Source organism: Emericellopsis cladophorae (genome assembly GCF_022114955.1).
Source record: "Emericellopsis cladophorae strain MUM 19.33 chromosome Unknown NODE_3_length_1261782_cov_116_963312, whole genome shotgun sequence".
Taxonomy (NCBI): Eukaryota; Fungi; Ascomycota; class Sordariomycetes; order Hypocreales; family Bionectriaceae; genus Emericellopsis; species Emericellopsis cladophorae.
In genome coordinates this window covers 618,746-639,004 of record NW_026250928.1, presented here as the reverse complement: position 1 = coordinate 639,004, position 20,259 = coordinate 618,746, and the positions used below count along the sequence as shown (strand labels likewise).

The 20,259-nt window shown below is 57.1% G+C and overlaps 11 protein-coding genes across 11 annotated transcripts; 7 read left to right on the top strand and 4 right to left on the bottom strand.

The window, feature by feature from the left end:
* Positions 1-769: 769 nt before the first annotated feature.
* J7T54_007988 (uncharacterized protein) lies at positions 770-1,414 on the top strand (the record flags this gene model as incomplete). Its single annotated transcript, XM_051502572.1, has 1 exon — positions 770-1,414. One exon carries the CDS (start codon positions 770-772, stop codon positions 1,412-1,414), a length of 645 nt encoding a protein of 214 aa, XP_051365750.1.
* Positions 1,415-1,561: 147 nt separating this feature from the next.
* On the bottom strand, positions 1,562-1,967 carry J7T54_007987 (ribosomal l38e protein family domain-containing protein; the record flags this gene model as incomplete). The annotated part of the gene is made up of 4 exons (XM_051502571.1): positions 1,562-1,596; positions 1,649-1,777; positions 1,845-1,878; positions 1,938-1,967. 4 exons carry the CDS (start codon positions 1,965-1,967, stop codon positions 1,562-1,564), a joined length of 228 nt encoding a protein of 75 aa, XP_051365749.1.
* A 445-nt stretch (positions 1,968-2,412) lies between these two features.
* Positions 2,413-2,732, top strand: J7T54_007986 (uncharacterized protein; the record flags this gene model as incomplete). The annotated part of the gene is made up of 3 exons (XM_051502569.1): positions 2,413-2,448; positions 2,502-2,514; positions 2,563-2,732. The coding sequence occupies 3 exons, from the start codon at positions 2,413-2,415 to the stop codon at positions 2,730-2,732; spliced, it is 219 nt and encodes a 72-aa protein (XP_051365748.1).
* Positions 2,733-3,430: 698 nt separating this feature from the next.
* On the top strand, positions 3,431-4,684 carry J7T54_007985 (uncharacterized protein; the record flags this gene model as incomplete). The annotated part of the gene is made up of 1 exon (XM_051502568.1): positions 3,431-4,684. The coding sequence occupies one exon, from the start codon at positions 3,431-3,433 to the stop codon at positions 4,682-4,684; it is 1,254 nt and encodes a 417-aa protein (XP_051365747.1).
* Positions 4,685-5,233: 549 nt separating this feature from the next.
* Positions 5,234-6,286, top strand: J7T54_007984 (nitronate monooxygenase-like protein; the record flags this gene model as incomplete). Its single annotated transcript, XM_051502567.1, has 1 exon — positions 5,234-6,286. One exon carries the CDS (start codon positions 5,234-5,236, stop codon positions 6,284-6,286), a length of 1,053 nt encoding a protein of 350 aa, XP_051365746.1.
* A 1,589-nt stretch (positions 6,287-7,875) lies between these two features.
* J7T54_007983 (uncharacterized protein) lies at positions 7,876-8,343 on the top strand (the record flags this gene model as incomplete). The annotated part of the gene is made up of 1 exon (XM_051502566.1): positions 7,876-8,343. One exon carries the CDS (start codon positions 7,876-7,878, stop codon positions 8,341-8,343), a length of 468 nt encoding a protein of 155 aa, XP_051365745.1.
* Positions 8,344-8,549: 206 nt separating this feature from the next.
* On the bottom strand, positions 8,550-9,779 carry J7T54_007982 (uncharacterized protein; the record flags this gene model as incomplete). The annotated part of the gene is made up of 2 exons (XM_051502565.1): positions 8,550-9,321; positions 9,376-9,779. 2 exons carry the CDS (start codon positions 9,777-9,779, stop codon positions 8,550-8,552), a joined length of 1,176 nt encoding a protein of 391 aa, XP_051365744.1.
* Positions 9,780-10,132: 353 nt separating this feature from the next.
* Positions 10,133-12,023, top strand: J7T54_007981 (ATP-dependent RNA helicase-like protein; the record flags this gene model as incomplete). Its single annotated transcript, XM_051502564.1, has 3 exons — positions 10,133-10,486; positions 10,544-11,461; positions 11,523-12,023. The coding sequence occupies 3 exons, from the start codon at positions 10,133-10,135 to the stop codon at positions 12,021-12,023; spliced, it is 1,773 nt and encodes a 590-aa protein (XP_051365743.1).
* A 392-nt stretch (positions 12,024-12,415) lies between these two features.
* On the top strand, positions 12,416-14,155 carry J7T54_007980 (Delta(24)-sterol reductase-like protein; the record flags this gene model as incomplete). Its single annotated transcript, XM_051502563.1, has 1 exon — positions 12,416-14,155. One exon carries the CDS (start codon positions 12,416-12,418, stop codon positions 14,153-14,155), a length of 1,740 nt encoding a protein of 579 aa, XP_051365742.1.
* A 149-nt stretch (positions 14,156-14,304) lies between these two features.
* On the bottom strand, positions 14,305-14,880 carry J7T54_007979 (uncharacterized protein; the record flags this gene model as incomplete). The annotated part of the gene is made up of 1 exon (XM_051502562.1): positions 14,305-14,880. The coding sequence occupies one exon, from the start codon at positions 14,878-14,880 to the stop codon at positions 14,305-14,307; it is 576 nt and encodes a 191-aa protein (XP_051365741.1).
* Positions 14,881-15,285: 405 nt separating this feature from the next.
* J7T54_007978 (uncharacterized protein) lies at positions 15,286-18,415 on the bottom strand (the record flags this gene model as incomplete). The annotated part of the gene is made up of 9 exons (XM_051502561.1): positions 15,286-16,135; positions 16,239-16,380; positions 16,428-16,807; positions 16,860-16,969; positions 17,021-17,267; positions 17,318-17,403; positions 17,463-17,734; positions 17,804-18,073; positions 18,142-18,415. The coding sequence occupies 9 exons, from the start codon at positions 18,413-18,415 to the stop codon at positions 15,286-15,288; spliced, it is 2,631 nt and encodes an 876-aa protein (XP_051365740.1).
* Between the last annotated feature and the right edge of the window lie 1,844 nt (positions 18,416-20,259).

The following is a 20,259-nucleotide window of genomic DNA, read 5'->3' as shown; positions in this document are numbered from 1 at the left end:
GTGGGGTAAGAAAAACGCCGACACTAGACGTGCCAATATGCGCCTTTTGCCTTCGGCGTGTTTTTGACCGGACAGCTGGATTCCATGGCCTCCCTTGGGACCTATTTGGTCGTACACTGTATGGCATGCACACCAGACGATGTGGTGCGAGCATTGTTGTCCATCAGGCTCGGGTCGGCCTTGAAGAGCTTTTACGTGACAAAGCACAGTGTCGGTCGCTCGTGGGATGGGTGCCACCTGCCAACCTCGATGATCAAACTACTACCACGGGGTGCATGCGCCCTGCATGGCGCCCAGGATTGTCGTCAGGCTATGCCTGAAGCGGTACGGCGATGAGGCTAGGAACTGGATTAGGTTGTGTCCAGTGAAGCTGGGAAGAAAGAAGAATGAACAGGTACATGTAGTAAGTAGTCCGCCCTGCTTTAGTCCTTGTGTAATGATGCTGAAACCGTTTCAGTCAATTGTAGCACAAGCTCAAGCGAGGACAGTAAACACTGTCTCGTCAGCTGCATGCTGTATGCCAAACGCCCGTGGATTATTGCCTAAAAGTTTAAGGTACTGCGGCTCAAGGTAGTGTAGCTCCAATCCTCGTTCATCGAGGCAGATGACGCGTAGCTCTTCGCAGCCTTGGTTTTTGGATGGCCGTATAATGAATGTATTCTTGGGCAGTGGCTGGGCCCGTCTCTCGCAGTCAAAGTATCTTTAACATTCACCACCCCCTCACTCTCGGCGGCACATTGTACTCGCACACTACCAAGCCTCCATCGATATGACTGTCACTGAATTCGCGCTACTCAAGCTGAGCGACGCGCACGAGCCTCTAGAGCTGTACGAGCTGCTCATGGAATGCTTCGAAATCCAAGATACCTGGGTTCGTAAACACCAGCCTGAATTGCTCGATCCACCGAGCGAGGCAAACCTCAGCAGCGTCTACGTTGACAGGTCCACCACACCACACACGTTGCTCATCACGGCACAATGGAGCTCGCCAGAGGCACATCACCAGTGGATTGCTAGTGACGAGAATCAGATGGGATTTGCGGCAATGAAGAAGTTTCTGGCAGAAGGCGAGGACAGCATGGTGCTATTCCACATGGCACCCGCCGGTTTGCGCCAAAAGGGTGCGCCGCCAAAGTTTACGAGACCAGGGAAATTTGAGGTTGAGAGAATCTCCATCCAGGCAGACGAGAGACCCGCTGTGCAAGAAAACTATCGGAAGTTCGAAGGGACACTGCTGGATCTTAAGATTGGGGACTCGATATGGGCGGGGTGGCGCCTTGAAAATGAATCCCCCGAGGTTGACGAGCTCGTGGTCTTCTACTCCCAGTCCCAGTCACCCCTTGGGCGCACAGTCGAGAAGCTGGACGTTTCTCACAAGAAGCAGGTCCTGGTATTTGAGCATATCATCGGCTGAGTGGATGCACAGATCGCGCGCGCTGACAAAATTCCGTATTTGGTGGTTTGTGAGGTGGACTTTTATTTCGAGTCGTGGCCTAATGCAAAGGGTACCCCGAGACGCCCATTCATCATGATATCCGTTCCCGCCGCCATCGTGGTTCGTTTAGTTCTTCTTGGACACCTCCGCAATCGACAGGTCTGTAGCCTATTAGCATCGCATGGCCACCTGCGCAAAGAAAACGGGACGCACTGGGAGGGAGGCTCTGCTTGAGCTTCTCGGCCTTCTCGGCGTCCTTGAGCACCAGGGTGTACAGGTGCTTCTGGCAGCGAACCTTGAACTTGACGTTGCCGACCTTCTTGTTCTTCTTGATGCGCGCGGCTGTTGTACCGTTAGTCCCTATTTCCCAGGTGCACCGGTGTCTGTGTATCAGGTCGTGTGAACGTACAGGAGGCGTCCTTCCGACGGCAGATCTCGATGAACTATGATACGTTAATTATCTGTTGTATACAGGCTAAGCACAACAAGCGTCTTTGTTTACCTTCTTGATATCAGCGACCTCACGAGGCATTTTGGCGGTAATTGGGTTGGTGATTGGGGATGAAGTTTGATCTTGCTTCGGCGGCTTGAAGCGTAATTTGCTATGGGGATTTTGGATTTGACAATTTTGTGCGTTCGCGGGGGCCATTGAGAATCAGCCAACGAGGTGCAGGCGGAAGGAAGAGTGGATACAGTGTGGCTGATTGCTTTGATGTGGCTCAGAAGCTCACACCAGCCACACGTGTGAAGCCGGCGTGGCGGTGACGTTGCCTAATGTGGCGTCCGCTCCAGGCTTCATCTAAGAACATGACACCTTTCACTCCGCAAAAACCATATATATATAACTCTAAAGGCCGAATCCTCCTCTATATTTTCCTCGAGTCTCTCCTTAGATCCTCTGAAAAAGGCGTTTTGTCACTTCATTTCTCAGTTCAATCTGTCACAACTTGAAGATCGTCTCCACAAGCCACGCCAAGATGCCTACGCAACTCGACAACATGATGAAGTCCAAGGTACGAAGCTCTGTCTCTCAAAGTCTAAAGTCAGAAAGCTAACAATGGGGAAGAACATGGTTCTTGGTAGGTTGACGAGCCCACGCCACATGAATATGCACTAACACTTGCAAGCTTTCGGCGGCGCTGTCACAGCAGCTGCTCTGTGGACCATCTGGGGCAGCGATATGTTTCCTGCAGAGCAAGATCCAACAGGCGACCCCGAGGGCTGGTCCCGAGAGGACATGCGCAGGTGGCTGGCTGCCGTGGGTGTTCCTGGGTTTGGGCAGAGAGTTGTCAACTGACGTGATGTGCTAGAGGAAGCTGTATCCCGGGGAGAGTGCGACGAGGGAGGAGTTGCTTGCTAGGGTTTTGGCCAACATGAGGATCCCGAGGCAGTGAGCTGAGCTCTGTGTGTGTGAAACTCATGTTGGCTTAGTCTTTGCTTGTTCTTTTGCAAAGTTTGGCGTTGATAGGCGTGTGCTACCTGGTGTGTGGGACAATGCATGATGGTTTTCAAATTGGTCTGGATGAGGAACGCTCCTACAAGCGGTCAATGCCCACCATATTAATCAAACCGACGGGAAAGAGTCGTGTTCCACGTGCGTAAAGTCTTAATCAATTCAGTCTGATAAGATTATAATAACCTCCGTATAGATACCACAACCTGGTTTAGGGTAATTCAATGATACGAGGAATGTCTCGCCAGGCGCTATGCAGCCGGGCCGCCAATGTCATCCCCAGATCCACTTGGACCGAAGTCATCGTCCAGCCACCACTGTCCCCAGGCCCGAACTCTGCTTCTTCGCCTTCGCATACGCGAGACCTGCGCATTATAGCGAGAGCCCAAGCGCTCCCGTGGTCGCTTGAAAGCACCTGAATACTTTGGCCACATTGCGTTAATCTTGTCCCATCTGCTGCCTCTCAATGCGCGAGCGACGTCATCCCAAGGACCCCATGATCGCGAAGCCAAACACCCACGAGTACCGGTCCGCTACCAACCATGGCCTTTCTCGAAGATCCCCGACTGCGTCAGCGCTGGAACCAAATCACGCAGGATGCCGAAGCCGCCACTGAGAATGCGGCAGCCGGAATCTGGTCATTCCAGCAACATTATGTGAACCCTTGCTTGGGCTCTGTCGCCGCTTCGATCCAATCCTGCACCGCTGTCTGCATAGGCGATGCCGAGGACCGGTTACGGAGGCGGCGGGAACGCGAGCGCGAACGTGCAGAGTACAGCTTTGACTTTTACGACGACTGGTACGAAGAGGAGGAGCAGGCTGGGGGAATTCTGGGAGGTTGGGGAGGCGAGGATTGGGATCGCCTGTTGGCGGGCACGGGGAGCCAAAAGAAACACCATGCAGCGGGCGCGACCGCCGAGCAACCGAAACGAAAGCGAGGCATGAGCTATGGCACAAAAGGGGGCAGGAGGCCGTCTCGAGGCGAGGACCCTACGATCATCCCCAGTACTCAGCCGATTGGCTTTCTCAGCAAGTTGCCCTTCCGAATGGGCGGAACACTGCGATACAAGCCGAGCGCGGCGAACCTACAAGAACACCCAGGGAAGCCTGATGCAGCAGAGGCCGAGCCCTTGCTGGGGTCGGACTCGTCGTCTGATGCCGGCCATATTGTAAGATCGCGTAAGCGCAGCGGCACGGCTGGCTCGGGCGACACATCAGACTCATATAGGTCCCGAGGCGACCTATTCCCGAGTGACGGCGAGGGTGAAGAAGATGCAGTCCCTTTGGATGACGATGTTACGTACGACATGGTGCGCAAGGACGACCGCAGCAGCTGCAAGACACGCAGCAGCAAGGGCAAAAGACCGGCTTTGAGCGGCTCCCGGACAGTCTCACGGACGACGCTGGGATCAAACGCATCACGCGACTCACTACGACTGACACGCGTGCCTTCTGGGCTATCGGCGTTCACGCCGGACGCTGAAGCTATGCCTTCACTCGAGGATATGCAGATGGAGGAAGAGCATCTTCGCATGGTGGAAGATGAGAAGATCGCCAAGAGCAGACAAGCTGCGGCGCACTTGGCCAGGGCCAGAGGTCTCAGGGTGGATAGCCCTGAACTGCAGCCCTCAACGGGGCAAAGGATGGACGTGGCCCCAGACGAGGTGTATGAGCCGGCAAAGGAGGCGATGTCAGTCGCAGAAGCTGGAGCACCGCTTCAACCCGATACGAAGTCACCTTCAAAATCAGAAGAGAGGGATGAGTTTGTACCAGCGAGGCTGCCAAGGTTTGGCTGAAGCTGAAGGTATCTGCACTGTCCCGCAATAAGTGCCATGAAAAGCGCTTTCCGGACTGTTAACAGCCACATCGTGTGGACGTTTACGGCGATCTTGAAGAGACGACGAGCAGCGCATCGCGCAAATACCTTTGCCTTTGCAATGCGTTGCGATTGTCCTTGGAAGCACCCGTTATCACGACAGCCTCGGTGTTGCGAGGTGCAGCACATGTGTTCCAAAGTCATGACGACGGATTGTCCTGAGGAGCGAAACTCCGGCGAGCTGGTACCCCATACGGGAAGTGCCTCGGCGCGAAGTCGACGTTTGGGGCAATTTCCCCACGATAGGCGGCTCCCCCCCGCATTTGGTTGGCCCACCTACTAATATCAAGTCTACGGACGTGCGCGTGCGCTCCAACAGTCAAATGTCGAGGCAAGCTTCCACACCAAACCGACCTACCACTGTTTTCTTCACAGATTTTCACCTCAGCTTCTTCGCTGGGCTCTAAAAAGTACACCCACAACCATTAGACATTTGGAAGCTCGAGCCGGACGAGGCAGCGCAGACACAATGGCACCCCAAGGTCCTATCACGACACCTCTGACGACCCTGCTGGGCATTCAGCACCCTGTGGTGCTCGCCGGCATGGCCCGCACATCGGGTGGTGCTCTCGCGGCTGCTGTATCCAACGCTGGCGGCCTGGGTGTTATTGGTGGGTTTCAGTATACGCCCGATCAACTACGGGAGATTATTGCCGAAATGAAAGCGGCCTTCAAACATCCCAACCTGCCGTTCGGAGTCGACTTGGCGTTGCCCCAGGTTGGCGGCAACGCGCGCAAGACGAACCACGACTACACGCATGGCAAGCTGGAGGAGCTCATTGACATCACCATCGACAGTGGGGCTGTGTTATTTGTCAGCGCAGTGGGCGTGCCTCCCAAGCACATTATTGACAAGCTGCACAAGGCCGGTATCTTGGTCATGAACATGGTCGGACACCCCAAGCACGCCGTCAAGGCTTTCGAGCTGGGCGTTGACATGGTCTGCCCCCAGGGCGGCGAGGGTGGCGGGCACACGGGCAACATTGCCAACTCGGTCCTCATCCCGGCCGTCGTCGACGTCGCACGTCAGTACAAGCCTCGCATGCTCAAGGGGTCAACCGCTCTCGTCGTGGCGGCTGGAGGTATCTCCAACGGGCGTGGGTTGGCCAGCTCGCTCATGCAGGGGGCGGTGGGCGTCTGGGTAGGCACTCGCTTTGTGGCGTCCGTGGAGGCCGGGTGCAGCGAGGAGCACAAGCGCGAGGTCGTCAGCTGCGGCTTCGACGAGACAGACCGGACACTGGTGCTCAGCGGACGTCCCTTGAGGATGAAGGTCAACGAGTACATCAGGGACTGGCACTCGAGGCCGCAGGAAATTCAGGCGCTGTGTGACAAAGGCATCACGCCCATTGAGTATGACATTGATGAGGGCAAGGATATTGATCTGCCTCACCTGATGGGCCAGGTCGCGGGCTCCATTGCCAAGATACAACCTGCGGGTGAGATTGTCAAGGAAATGGTCAACGAGGCAGCAGAGATGCTGCAATTGGGTGGTACGTACCTCAACGCGAGGAGTAGGTTGTGAGCTGCGTATACCGGTCGTGTTGCTACGACGAACCGACCAGAGCACATGGGCCTTGGCGAGGCGGTGTATGGCTACGGCTCAGGGCTGCGCAGCCGGTCAGTGCATCAATGGATGCGTGTAATAATAATATTGCTTGGACACTACGTACAAGTCTGGCACAACATGCATACAGCTTCCGCGTCCGATCGAACCGCGGATGGATCTACCCTTTTGGGCTGTGGCGCAACCAAAGTAGAGTAGACTACGTGAATACCAAAGAGCACGTTGATCAGCAGCACAGGCATTATTAGTGAATGAGTGTGGACTGGATATCACCGAGACTGCACAAATCATCGATTTCTCTCAGTCATGGAAACCTTTGGGCTTACGGACGCTACGTGGCGTGGCTTGGTTGTCTACTGATCTCATTCGGACGTGTATTAATTTTACATCAATACGACAATTTGCATCATGCATGAGCCTTTGCTTCTACGTAAAGCCCTTTCTGTTGACTTTTGCAGGCTAGGCTGGTTCGTATTGCTTGACCCCACTCTGACGGCGGTAGCATCTCAGCCAAGAATAACCAAGAAGATGCGGAGCATTCTCACGCCAGTCTACCAAGGTGCCGGCATTGCCGCTGGCACGGGGACTTTCCACGATCTAGCCCCCCCGGGACTTGGTCGCAGCAGTCGTTGATCATAAGCAATAGCGTTGTCTTGTCCGTGTTCCTAGGCCTAGGTCATGTTCGATCAATAATGGGAGCCCCGTCCCATCCTGCGTGTGTTTCTAAAACCAGCTCGTCGTCGATGGTGGAGCGTGACTCGGATCAGACCGAGACTACTGATTAGCGCTGGTTTGTCGAAGTCTACGTGCCGATGGCCGTCTCAGTGACTTGACTTTATGACGTGGTTGTTTTTCATATCGGCAAATACGGTCGCTTGGCGATGAAGAAAGAAGCCTGATGTCCAGGGTCCAGCCCACCTCACCTCACCCTCACCCTCTCACGAGTCACAATTTCAAGTCCCAGACAGATCTCGCTGAACTGTGGGGTAAGGTACACAGCTAAGGACCGAGTCCTGCACAATGTCGCCCTCTCCACCTCCAGTTCTAAGCGACTCCTCAGGCGGAGTTTCCCTGGACGATTCCACCCCATTCAATAATACGAGGGCTGATCAATTGGCATGGCGTCTGGGGCCGGCTATCCTCCCATCGCACCACAGGTACTTGGACGTCAGCTGAGTGAGAGGCTGCAGTAGCACCGTACCGCAAGCATGACCTGATCGACAGCTCGGTATGCACTGGGCGAGGGTGATACGAGATGGTCTGGGGCCGAGGTGGCTTGGCTGACAGCATCGCAACTTGCCATCGGCCTGTCGGCCGTCCATGTCGCTGGCCACGATGATATCTCTGAGCAACGGGCGAGGTCCAGCAAGGGCAGGCGAGGTCGGCCTCGAGTATATAAGGCTGGCATGTCTCGCTCCCTTGAGACAGGAAACCTTTATCAGCATCAAGCATCTTCACACTTCCACCATCACCCCTTTTTCACACGCAAAACTCTTCTCACCAGCCGTCCCCCCCTCCCCCAGACCACCAACAACCCGCCGCCCATCATGAAGTTCTCCGTCGTCACCGCCCTCACCACCCTCCTGGCCTCCGGCGCCATGGCTGCTCCCGCCGACGTGGACGCCCGCGGGGTGGCCACCGTCTCCATGACCGCTGCCGCCGTCTGGACCATTGAGGGCATGAAGCGCAGCTGCGACAAGCCCGACAACAAGTGCGCCTGGTCCTTCACCATCAACAACAACGCCGGCTCCAAGCAGGGCTGCAGCTACACCGTCAAGCGCCAGGGCAGCCACACGCCCGCCTCCCGCAGCCCCCAGACCGGCGTTGACTGCGGTGTCTACACGGTCACCAGCGGCTGGTCGGGCCAGTTTGGCGAGGGCAACGGCTTCACGACCCTCAGCGTCGTCAACAACAAGGACCGCACCATTGCCTGGCCCGCCTACACCGACAAGCAGCTCAAGGGCGGAAAGGTTGTCTCTCCAAACCAGTCTTACCCTGTCCAGAATCTTCCTTAAGCGGTTGATCTCGGTACAAACTCAGTTGTCCAAGGGTAAAGCTTGCTGATGGGTGTTATGGGAGGGTTTTGAGCGACACACGGTCTTTCTTATAGAAATCTAATGTTTACATCCGGCTTTGCGACATATCTCCAATGTTCGTCATGTGAAGCTTTCTGTATCTTGTTCATCATGAGGTGATGTACGCCTCGACGCACAGTACCGCCTCAGACCTCCACAGACAATCTTTTTCTCGCGAGAGCACTCTCCCTCCAGCTCCAGAATCCGACATATGACGCAGCAGGTCCCACGAGCACTTGCCCCACGGCGGTGTACGCAACGGCATTGATGGCTTCACTAGACCCCACGCAGCCGAGATGGACGAGATCGTAGGCATTATAGGCCAGGAACACCAATATGGACACTGTGAGCAGCAGCAGGTCATATCTCATGAATATCCCCATGGCTTTCACGGGGTTTTCAAGATCCCACACATCAAAGGGCGCTGGAAGATTGCAGAACACACCGCTGAGGGAGAGCTCGGGCTCGGTGACAATGTAGCCCAGAATAACGACATGGCACGCAAAGGCCAGTGTGAATGCCAAGCTGTAAACGAATTTCAATGTAGGCAGTGGGTTCACGACTGGCGCAGCAGACTCCTGCGTCGTCTTGGCCATGGGATTCGTGGGCGCCGTTCCACTGGACGCCTGCTTGATCACGACACCCAAAAAGGTCGTCAAGACGGCCAACGTCAGGGGACTGGGCTGCCATGAGGCGATGATATTCTGCCGGAGCTCTACGTCGCTCGTGGGGACCAGCATGAGAAATGTCGGTATCGCGAAGCTGATGATGGTAGCCGGGAACGCACTCTTTGCAATCTGCGGTGGCACTACAATCTCGAGAGCATCGCCTCTGTCCGAGAGGATGGAGAGGATGAAGTAGATGGGCGCCACGAGGCCCACACCAAATATCTGCATGGCGATACCGTACAAACTGGTTCTGCGCTTTGTTAGCAGACACTCTACGCTGGCCACAGTGAGGTCGCCGTCCTACCGGTTGCCGCGACGCCAGCCCTCGATCGTCCATAGCATGAGAGTCACACCCAGGAGTGGTGCAAAGTACATCAACTGCGCCTTCGTGTTGGGTTCATCGCCGGCCAGAATGTAGGAGAATGCTGAGACGAGCTTGGCGAGGAAGCCGTCCACGGGCTCGAACCCGGTGTACGTTGTCTTGAGAGGGTAGCGGCCTGCGAAAGAGTTGAGACTATCCTGTGGCACGCGAAGCGCATGGCGCGCCACCACGACTATCGGGGCGAGTAGTGCAACGGCAATGACACGAGAGGCCCAGTTGATAGATCTGGCCTTTCGAATTTTGGGTACGTCTGTGTCGGAGGTGGATGACGAGCCTTTGGCTGGTGTGGGTGGCTGCTTTGCCGCTGTCTTGCGTGCTCTGGCCATTGTGAGAGTCAGTGGCAGGTTCGCTGTGAGGTAATGGTTGAGATGCTGAGCCTCAGAGCGACAGTCCCCGTTTTGAATATTAGAATGAAAAGGCCAGAAATCTCTCAAGTCTCGGCTGCAATGTTGAGCGGCTCTCGTACAAATATGTATGTATTCACGCTTGGCCCTCGAAGGATCAGTGGATCTCGACGTCAGCTTATCGATAAGACGTGGGCTCGCAACAGTGGATCCTTCCCAACTTTTTTTTCCCTAGCACCGGCAGAAAGTTCAATGTGCTTGCTGCCCGCCATCCCCATTCCCTGCCACCAACAAATCGATTTCCACACTACGAACCACACACACGAGCACACACAATGGGCGCCGCCACAGTCACGAAGAAGCGCAAGGTCCGCGACGCAGAGGGATCCGAGGCTGTGTCTGTGACCAAGAAGACGAAGAAGATCAAGAGCCCCGCGCCGCCAGTCGAGCCACCCAGCGAAAGCGAAGAGGAAGTCCCGGAGGACGAGGAGGACGACAACGCTGAGGGTGAAGACTCAGAGGACGATGTGGCCGAGAATGGCGAACCCGATGATCTTCCTGCCCAGAGCCAACCGCTTCTCCCACCGACCACAGCCTCCGACCAGTTCGAGGATCTCAAATTGTCCGAAAAGACCATGTCGGCCATCAAAGACATGGGCTTCACCAAAATGACTAGCATTCAGCGCAGTGTACGCAACATCCCCTGGCGCTCCACACAATGGGGCTGGATTAGCTAACATGGACAGGCGATACCACCTCTGCTGGCCGGCAAAGATGTCCTCGGCGCTGCCAAGACTGGCTCCGGCAAGACCCTCGCCTTCCTCATCCCCGTCGTCGAGATGCTCTCCTCCGTGCGCTTCAAGCCGCGCAACGGCACCGGCGCGATTGTCGTCTCGCCCACCCGCGAGCTGGCGCTGCAGATCTTTGGCGTCGCGCGCGAGCTGATGAAGAACCACTCCCAGACGTACGGCATCGTCATTGGCGGCGCGAACCGCAAGGCCGAGGCCGAGAAGCTGCAAAAGGGCGTCAACCTTCTGATCGCGACACCGGGCCGCCTGCTGGACCACCTCATGAACACGCCCTTTGTGTACAAGAACATGCGGTCGCTCATCATTGACGAGGCGGACCGCATCCTCGAGGTCGGGTTCGAGGATGAGATGAGGCAGATTGTCAAGATCCTGAAGCCCAAAGACCAGGTCAACGACCGGCAGACGATGCTCTTCTCCGCCACGCAGACGACCAAGGTCGAGGATCTCGCGCGCATCTCGCTGCGTCCCAACCCGCTCTACATCAACGTCGACGAGGAGAAGCAGTTTAGCACAGTCGAGGGGCTGGAGCAGGGCTACGTCCTGTGCGACGCCGACAGGCGCTTCGTCCTGCTCTTTTCCTTCCTCAAGGCCATGATGAAGGTGCCTGCGGCCAAGCCGGACGAGACCGAGGAGGAGAAGACGGCGCGGCTGAACAAGAGGAAAAAGGTCATTGTCTTCTTCAGCAGCTGCAACTCGGTCAAGTACTACTCGGAGCTGCTCAACTATATTGACCTGCCCGTCCTGGATTTGCACGGCAAGCAGAAGCAGGAGAAGCGCACGAGGACGTTCTTTGAGTTCAGCAACGCGTCGCATGGCATCCTCATCTGCACAGACGTCGCAGCGCGTGGCCTCGATGTAAGTCATTCCCCGCCCGGTCACGAGGTGATCCATCGCGATACTAATTGGTTCCTGCCAGATCCCTGCCGTCGACTACATTGTCCAGTTCGACCCCCCCGACAACGCGACAGACTACATCCACCGCGTCGGCCGGACAGCTCGCGCCAACACCAAGGGGCGCAGTCTCATGTTCCTCCAGCCGAACGAGGTGGGCTTCCTCTCGCACCTCAAGGCGGCGCGCGTGCCCGTGTTTGAGTACGAGTTCCCGGCCAAGAAGATCCTCAACGTGCAGTCGCAGCTAGAGAAGCTCGTGGGCGACAACTACCACCTGCACTCGAGCGCCAAGGACGCTTTCCGCTCGTACTTGCACGCGTACGCGGCGCACAGCCTGCGCTCCGTCTACGACGTGAACAAGCTGGACCTCGCCAAAGTGGCCAAGAGCTTTGGCTTCAAGGTGCCGCCGAGGGTAGACATCCAGCTGGGGCAGAGCATGGGACGGAACAAGACACAGGGACGCAGGGCCTATGGTAGTCAACCGAAGCAGGCGAGGGGCAATTACCAGGGGAGACGACACGCCTAACGGATGGCTGGAGACTGTACGCTGGCGTTGGGAGGAGTTTGAAAGAATTCTTGTAGACTTTACGTATGACTCTAATAATGTCAGCGGTTGAAGACAATTAAGCTGTGAATCACACACATGCATGCATTGAATAACGTTGCATTTCAGTTGCTGCACCGGGTAGGTAGGCAGACCTTGAGCAGGGGCCCACTTGTCTGACGCAGGTGCTCGTGTCTTACTTACCCTGTAGATGACTGGAGCCGCGGCCAAGCTTCGCCATCCTGGGCGACGCGTCAACAAACCCAGTCTCATCTCATCTCATCAGTCAGCTGCCTGGTCCTTCTCCCCTACGACGTCTTACGGCCAATGTCAAGACGGTCACTGCCGCTCGTTTCCAAACATCTTTGGCTATAATGGAGGCCCACAATGCCATTGTCGCCAAGGTCGCCGAACGTGTGCAGCACTTTCACAGCATCCAGAAGCCGTTCCGCATCTACCATGGCTCGACCAACTCCACCCGTCCGTCGCACCGTTCCGTGGACAACACCGTGGACACGTCCAAGCTGAACAAGGTGCTGCACGTCGACCCGGTCAAGCTGACGGCCACGGCGGAGCCAAACGTGCCGCTGGGCGACCTCGTCAAGGCCACGCTCCAGCATGGCCTGCTGCCGCCCGTCGTGATGGAGTTCCCGACCATCACCGTCGGCGGCGGCTTCAGCGGCTCCTCCGGCGAGAGCTCGAGCTTCAAGCACGGCGCGTTCGAGGCCAACATGGAGAGCATCGAGATTGTCCTGCCCAATGGCACCATTGAGCACGCCTCGCGGACTGTCAAGCCGGATCTTCTCTGGGGCGCCGCCTCGGCGTATGGCACCCTCGGTGTCGTCACCCTCGTGGAGGTGCGCCTCCGCCCGGCCAAGGACTTTGTCGAGCTGCGGTACATTCACTGCAAGAAGCCAGAGGACTATGTCCAGGTGATCGAGGCGGAGAGCGCCAAGCCCGATGTGGAGTTTGTGGATGGCATTGTCTACGCCCGGGACTCGACCGTGATCTGCTCGGGCAAGTTCGCCGACGCTGTTCCCGAAGGCAAGAAGACGGTCGGTTTCACCAAGCCGAATGACCCCTGGTTCTACCTCCACGCCCAGGACCGCGAGCGCAAGCTCAAGGCCGGATCGCACACCGAAGACGAACTGGTGGACTACATCCCCATCACCGACTACCTCTTCCGCTATAACAGGGCCGGGTTCTGGACCGCGCGCTATGCCTTTCAGTACTTTGTCACGCCGTTCAACCGGATCACGCGCAGGGTGCTCGACAAGTTCATGCAGACAAGTGTCATGTACCACGCCATGCACAAGTCCGGCCTGCACGACTTTTACGTCATCCAGGACGTGGGCGTGCCGTACGCGCGGGCGGCCGAGTTCCATAACTTTCTGGATGACACCTACAAAATGTACCCTATCTGGCTGTGTCCCCTCCGCATCCGCCGCGACGAGCCCAATTCGGGCCACGGTCTGCACGCCGAGTTTTCCGACCCGGACACCGAGTCCCATCTCCTCAACTACGGCGTCTGGGGCCCCGTGCCGGGTGACAGGAAGGAGGTCGTCCGCCTGAACAGGCTGCTGGAGCACAAGGTGCAGGCGTGCGGCGGCAAGAAGTGGCTCTACTCGCACGCCTACTACACCGAGTCCGAATTCTGGGCGCACTACGACCGCGAGGCGTATGATGCCGTTCGGGGACGCTACGGCGCGGGCCACCTGCCCAGTGTCTACGACAAGACCCACGTCGCCTGGGAGAAGGAGGAGGCGGCGCTGGCCAAGAGGCCGGTGAAGAGGATCGCGTGGAAGATCTGGCCGCTCCGGGGCCTCTACGGCGTGTACCACGCGTGGACGGGCAACGACTACCTGCTGTCCAAGAGGAAACAGGAGAACGCGGCCGCGAAGCAACAAGCGCAGGAGCAGCAGCAGCAGCAGACGCGAGACGAGGAGAACCCTGTCAAACCGGGGACAGCTGTCTCGGCCGAGCCACCACAGCTCGAGGTGCCGCAGCGTGTAAGACCCATGTCGACAGCATTTGCGGAAGATCCCAACGAGACGACCCAGACCAGTCAAGACATCCCTCGCGCCCCTGCGCAGTCCACCGAGGCCAAAGCGTGAGAGTTTGGGAAGACAGAGTAAGTTTGACACACCGAGGAGCAGCATTCTTTGTGTTCTTGATACCACCCATTGTATTCATAGACGGCGCCATCCAGTAAACTACACGTAATAATACACCACACTTCACCACCACCGACCAGCTGTCCAGCTTAGTCGCTCCTGAAGCCACCCATGCCTCCCTTGCGACCGCTAAACTCGCCCAAGCCTTTCGACGTGTCATTCTCCGCGCGCGCCTTGACCTCCTCCCAGCCCTTCTCGCCGCGGGCCTTCATGTCCTGCCAGCTGCTCTCGCCCTGCCGGCGCAACTCGTCGGCGCGCGCCTTGGCGTCCTCCCAGCCCTTCTCGCCGTGGCGCTTCATCTCCTCCCACTTTTGCTCGCCCTTGGACCGGGCCTCGTTCAGATTCTGCTCGCCCTGCGCCTTGAGGCGGACGGCAGTCTGGTCGGCCCGCTCGAGATCCTGCTTGGGCGAGCCCGAGGTGGTGTAGGCGTAGAGGCCCAGCAGGGCGAGGGCCACGCCGGCCATGGCGGGCCAGTTGCGCTTCATCGTCTCGTCGCGCCCGGCGGGCTTCTGGGGCGGAGGCTCCTGGCCGCCGGGACCGCCAAGGTCGTCGGGCCCGCGGATCTTGGTGCGGGTCTGGAGCATGGTGGCGCCTGAGCGCATGGGGTGCGCGGCGAGAGGGCGCATGGAGGTGCGCAGCACGTTGGAGGTTCTCGAGAGAGACATTGTGTGTATGTGTGGGGAATGGATATCTTGCAAATCTGTAGGCGTAGGAATTGACCGTAGGAGCAGGTGTTATATGAGAAAAGGTGATCCTTTGGGGTTGTGGTGAATTAAGGTACCTTGGCTCTTATAGCAGGTAGCTCTTGTAAGCTACGCGACGGTGACGACAATATTGTGGGGGGATCGGGAGGCTGCGATGATGCACGAATGACGACTTGAGGCAATCAGACCTGTCTCACCTTTTTCAGTCAGTCCCCCCGACCTTGGAAGTTTGAGACTGATCTCACATTTATCTGACTTTGATAGCATTCCAGCATCGCAGTGCAGCGATTTGTATGTGCAGCAGTCAAAGTCAATCGACTCTTCACAGTATAACAACTTTGAGCAGCGGCAGCCCAGCTGGCCGGTCTAGAGCTCATCACCTGGCTCCTCCCCCTGTCGCAGGACCACCACCCCGGCAATGTCGACGCCAATGTCCTCCAACGCGACCTGCTCGCCAGAGGCCCTCGTCGCAGTCGTATTGAGCTTCCCGCCGACGTGTTGGAACTCAACCTCGGCGCGACCCTCACCGCCGTCAAGGCTCACCCCGTCATCCACGTAGAGCCTACCTGACGCAGCGCCATCGGAGCCCAGCGCGACGAGCAGCTCGAACGGCTGCTTCCGGAGCTCCGTCGTCGTGTGCGCGCTTTCGCTCCTCAGGGGCAGGATGCAGCCGCCGCGGATGTGCAGCGGGATGCGATCAAACGCAACGTCCTTGATCGTCGTCCAGCCATTGCCCCTGACCGGCGCACGGCTGTCCCACTCGTAGAACAGCGCACCCTTGGGCATGTACATGTCCACGTCCGTGGACCCCTCCTGCGTCACGGGCGAGACGAGCACGCAGTCTCCGTAGAAGAACTGCAGGTCGATGCCAAAGGTCTCCTCGTCCTGCGGGTAGACGTGCCACATGGGCTTCAGCACGGCGGGGGTCCCGTCGCGGCTCTGGAACTCGAGCGCCGTGTAAATGTAGTCGAGCAGGCGGTAGCGAACGTCAATCGCATACTGCGCCGCCGATGTGACGAGAGGCCAGAGGTAGAACTCTTGGTGCGCCGCGCTCTCTGTCGCGTGGTTGCGGTAAAAGGGGTTGAACGCGCCGAGTGTCGCCCAGCGTGCGCACAGTTTCTCGTTGGTGCTCTCGCCAAAGCCGCACACGTCGCTGCCGACCATGGGGATCTGGAAGATGGACGCGAAGCTGAGCATCTGAGCGATTTGGATGCGGCTGTCTCCTGGTCAGCGCTACGTCGTCTTGAGGGGAGGGAGGTGAAGAGGGGTCGGGGGGTCGGGGGGTCGTTGCAAGCCATTGTGGGCGAGGAGGAACTCACTAGAAGCTCCATCGGGAGACGTTATCACCGAGCCACTTTTGCACGTAATGTCCCGTACCGGCAAATGTGCTTCGTGTAATGACAAAGGGACGCAGGTTGGGCCGACGAGCAAGCATGGCAGCCCTAGTGGTCATGCTCATCACTAGCACCGTTAGAGAGACATCTCAACGGGGCATGATCGAAACTCACAGGCCCCATACAAGTTATGGGTGTCATACGTCGTCAGGCCATTCGCGAGCGTCAAGTCAGTGTCCATGGTCATGTCGCTCAACTTGCCGCCAGGCGCCTTGTTGTTGATGCTGTAAGGTGGCGAGAGCAGGTCATCGGCCGCGTGGTCGACGTCGAAGTGTTTCTTGGAGTCAAGACCTCGCGATGCCAGCTCGCGCAGTGTCTCCTGCTCCGTGACCTTGGTAACCACCACCTCTCGGCTGGTGTTGAATGGCAGGCCCGGGATAGACCTGGGTGGTTCACGGACGGCGGGTGGCTTGGGCGGGAGATTGCGGTTCTTGGCCTCTCGATCGGGATTGCAGCCCTGACGACAGAAGCTGGCAGGCTCATTCATGTCGATCCTGGCTTCGTCAGTATAGAAGAAGACTCGTGGACCACATCCTCAGAACTCACCACACTCCGTCAATGTCGACGCCTGTCTCGGGGTTGAAGCTGTCGTGGAACATATCCGACCAGTACTCGGTGGCATTCTCGTGAAACCAGTCCGGGAAGACTGCAACGCCCTTTGCTCCGTCAGCAACTATGCATCAGACAAACAAGGAGAGACCACTTACTGGCCAGACGACGCCTCGGAACGGCTCCTGCCCATCCCTTCTCTTGACGAACACATCCATCCCCTTGCCACGGTTGTAGGCAGGATAGTCATGCTCAGCAACAGCAGGGTCTACCATGAGAGTGTAGTGCTGGTCACGCTCGTGGAGATACTCTATGAGGTCCTGCATGCGCTCAATCGGGTAGTTCCCAGGGTCGAGGCTGAAGACCCGGCGGTGGTCCATGTAGTTGATGTCGGTCCACATGGTCCTACCAAGTCAGCGAGGCCTGCTCTGGTTGTCTTGGATCAAAGAACTTACTCGAGTGGGATGTTGGCAACGGAGTAGTTGTGGACTACCTCGGCCACCTCGAACCAGTCCCGGTAGCCGTACTTGCATTGGTGGTACTGTTTGCCTGTCTCAGTCACCCATCATGGACAAAGGGGGTCGACTGGTTTGCACTCACCCCCAAGCTCCAGTATGGAACCATGGCCGGTACGCCAACGACCTCGGCATACTGTCGTGCCACGTCTTCAGGACCGGGTCCCGCAAAAAAGTAGAAATCCAAAACGCCGCCAATGATGTTGTACTCCATGTACTGATCCCCATTCTGGTCCTGGTTCAGCTTGATGTCCATGCCGTTCGAGTTGAGGAGGAAAACACCGTGCGTTCCGGTCAGTCGGTGATCCACGTAGATTGGGTGTGAGCCATAGAGGTTGTGGCCTTTCGGGATCGCCCCTGAGTCTCGAGCCCACATTGTCCTGCTGTAGTCTGTGGTTTTAAGACGAAAAGGATCACTATGCTCACCTAGGCCATAGAGGTTCGGTTGGGAGGGGAGCCATGTCTGCAGACGAAGGTACTGCCTCTCAAACACGAGAGAGGTGTTCTTGGTCGAGAAGAGGATCTCCTCCGTAGACCGTCGCGAGACAGTGAACGAGAATGGCGCCTTGGTAAAGTCAAACTTGAGATCCGGCTTCTTGGTCAGGCCCGTAGAGAAGCCTGGTCGAGGGATGATATCCTCGGGCACCTGATAGCGCTCGCCGTCGCGATCCTGGATCAGGACATGAAGACGCTTATCTGCAGAATGACTTCGTTAGCTTTCCAGTCAGTCCCCACTGACGTCGGCAGCAGTAGGAAGTGCCCACCGGACTGATACTCAGCTATGAACCGCAGGCTGGGGACATCTGCGCCATAGATGGAGCAGTTGTCTGCTATCAAGTCCAGATCGGCCTGGACGCCAAAATCGCTCTCGATGACATTGCTTGCTTGGTACCCGCCACAAATGCCGCTGTCCACACGAGCCACGCCGTTCCAGGTCGCCAGGACGGCGACCAACGCAACCTGCGTTATGACGAATGCCACCAGTGTGCCTTTGAACGCCCAGGACAGTCGTCCGGCGGGCTTCTTGCCAACGTCCATGCTGTACCGTGGGGGGCCGATCATGCAAGAGTCAAAGAATCTGTCAACAAAAACCTAGAAAGCAGTACAGCCACACAGAAAGCAAGCCTAGAAACGCGCCACCAAATCTCGAGGAACAGCGCCAAGGCTGCAAGAAGTCATGGCATTGTCCCTCACTTTCTGGGGATGCGGGGGGGAACAAATTAATATACGGGACGGGACGGACGTTTGAGGATGATCGTCTCCAGATCTACCAAGCGGCGCAAGTGTTGCGGGATCCTTACCCGCAACCCGTGCCCACTATGACCGCGTGATGAGACGGGGAGTGTCAGCTGGATTACATTGGCACAGGGGGCCCCAGAGTGCCAACAGACCACGGCAACCTCAAAAGACGTGAGCACGAGCCGTCGCATGATGTGAAGACGGAGGGCAAAAAATGCTACGCGAGAGATGCGTACGTGTACGAGTCGCGGGTGGTGTGCATGGCTGGATTATACGTCCGAATAGAGTAACCCCGGTTGGAGATGCAGCAATCTTAAAGGCTCACGTGGCGCAGCATGACTGACCGACTGACTTGGCAGAGTCGCTCGTGCACTTGACAGGTCACAGACGATACTTTCTCTGGCCTTGGCCCTTGGGGGTGGGTGGTGATGGCTGTCTGCAGTGTCGCACCCAGCGAGAGGTCTTTTACAAAATACTGCCCTCTACGCAGTATTTCATAGTGTCTGTGCCTGCGACGTGCGTTTAGCATTTGAATGGCGGGTCTGTCGCGTGAGCAAACAGTCGAGGAGCACAGACGGGTGAAGGTGAAGTCGCAAAAAGGCCCGCCCCTCTGACTAGTCTGAGCGGTGGCGCAGTTCGTAGTAGTTGAGGATCATTTTTTTTGTTTGAATAACAATAAAGCATCGTAAAGGTATTGCCGCCTAATTATGATTAATTACTTGTATGTACGGATACAAGAAAGATGATGTACGTATTGGTGCTGGTCCGCGCCCCCCCCCCCCCCGAGCCGCCCGACAGCCGAAGACTTATCTATAGCACCATCGTTCGTTGCGCAGCAATTCGTTCGGCCTGCCAGAATATGACACAATACGGACCCTGCCGAGTCTCGTGACAGCTTCTGAACACTAGACTCATCAAGCAGTCTGGGGAAATCGTGGGGGTGGGCTCCCTTCAGATGAGTTTATCCTTGTGTCGTCTGTCGGCTGCCATCGATCTCGGTCCGCATCCGCATCTGCACCTAACCGACCGCATACCACCTCTCAGGGTCCTGGGCACACTGAACAGCAAGGGCCAGTACGTCACTCACTGGATCGCGTCCGCTATGTGGCATGAACGTCCAGGTCGCACCTGCCAGTTGTGTAACTCTAACATGCAGAAGAGGATTCATTAGTACCTGAAAGACACCGTACAGATTTGGGACAGTCAAATGACAAGGCTTCGCACACGACCGGACGAAGCAATTGGGAGACCGGCCAAGCGCAGCCCCAACTCAAACTTGGGAGATCGACGAGCACTATTATCTCAGGGCTCCAACAAACCCGAGCTTAAAATTAAGTCGCGAAGGGAAGAAAACACTCGGATCGGCCTGTCGGGCTCCACCCCGCAGTCCGGTCCGTCGGCCGGTCGGACACGAGAAAGCACCACCAGTCCAGTCCAGTCCAGTCCAGTCCAGTCCAGTCCAGTCAGTCCACCACTCGACTGACTGCCCACAACCACCTGCGCCAAGCCCGACTGCTTCCCAGTACCTACTGGCAATCTCTGCCATCAAAGCGTACATTTGTCTCTCCGCATCGACCCAGACCGCCTCGACAGAGCCATCCTGAGACGACTTCGTGTCCGATACAAGCACACTCCCACTACTC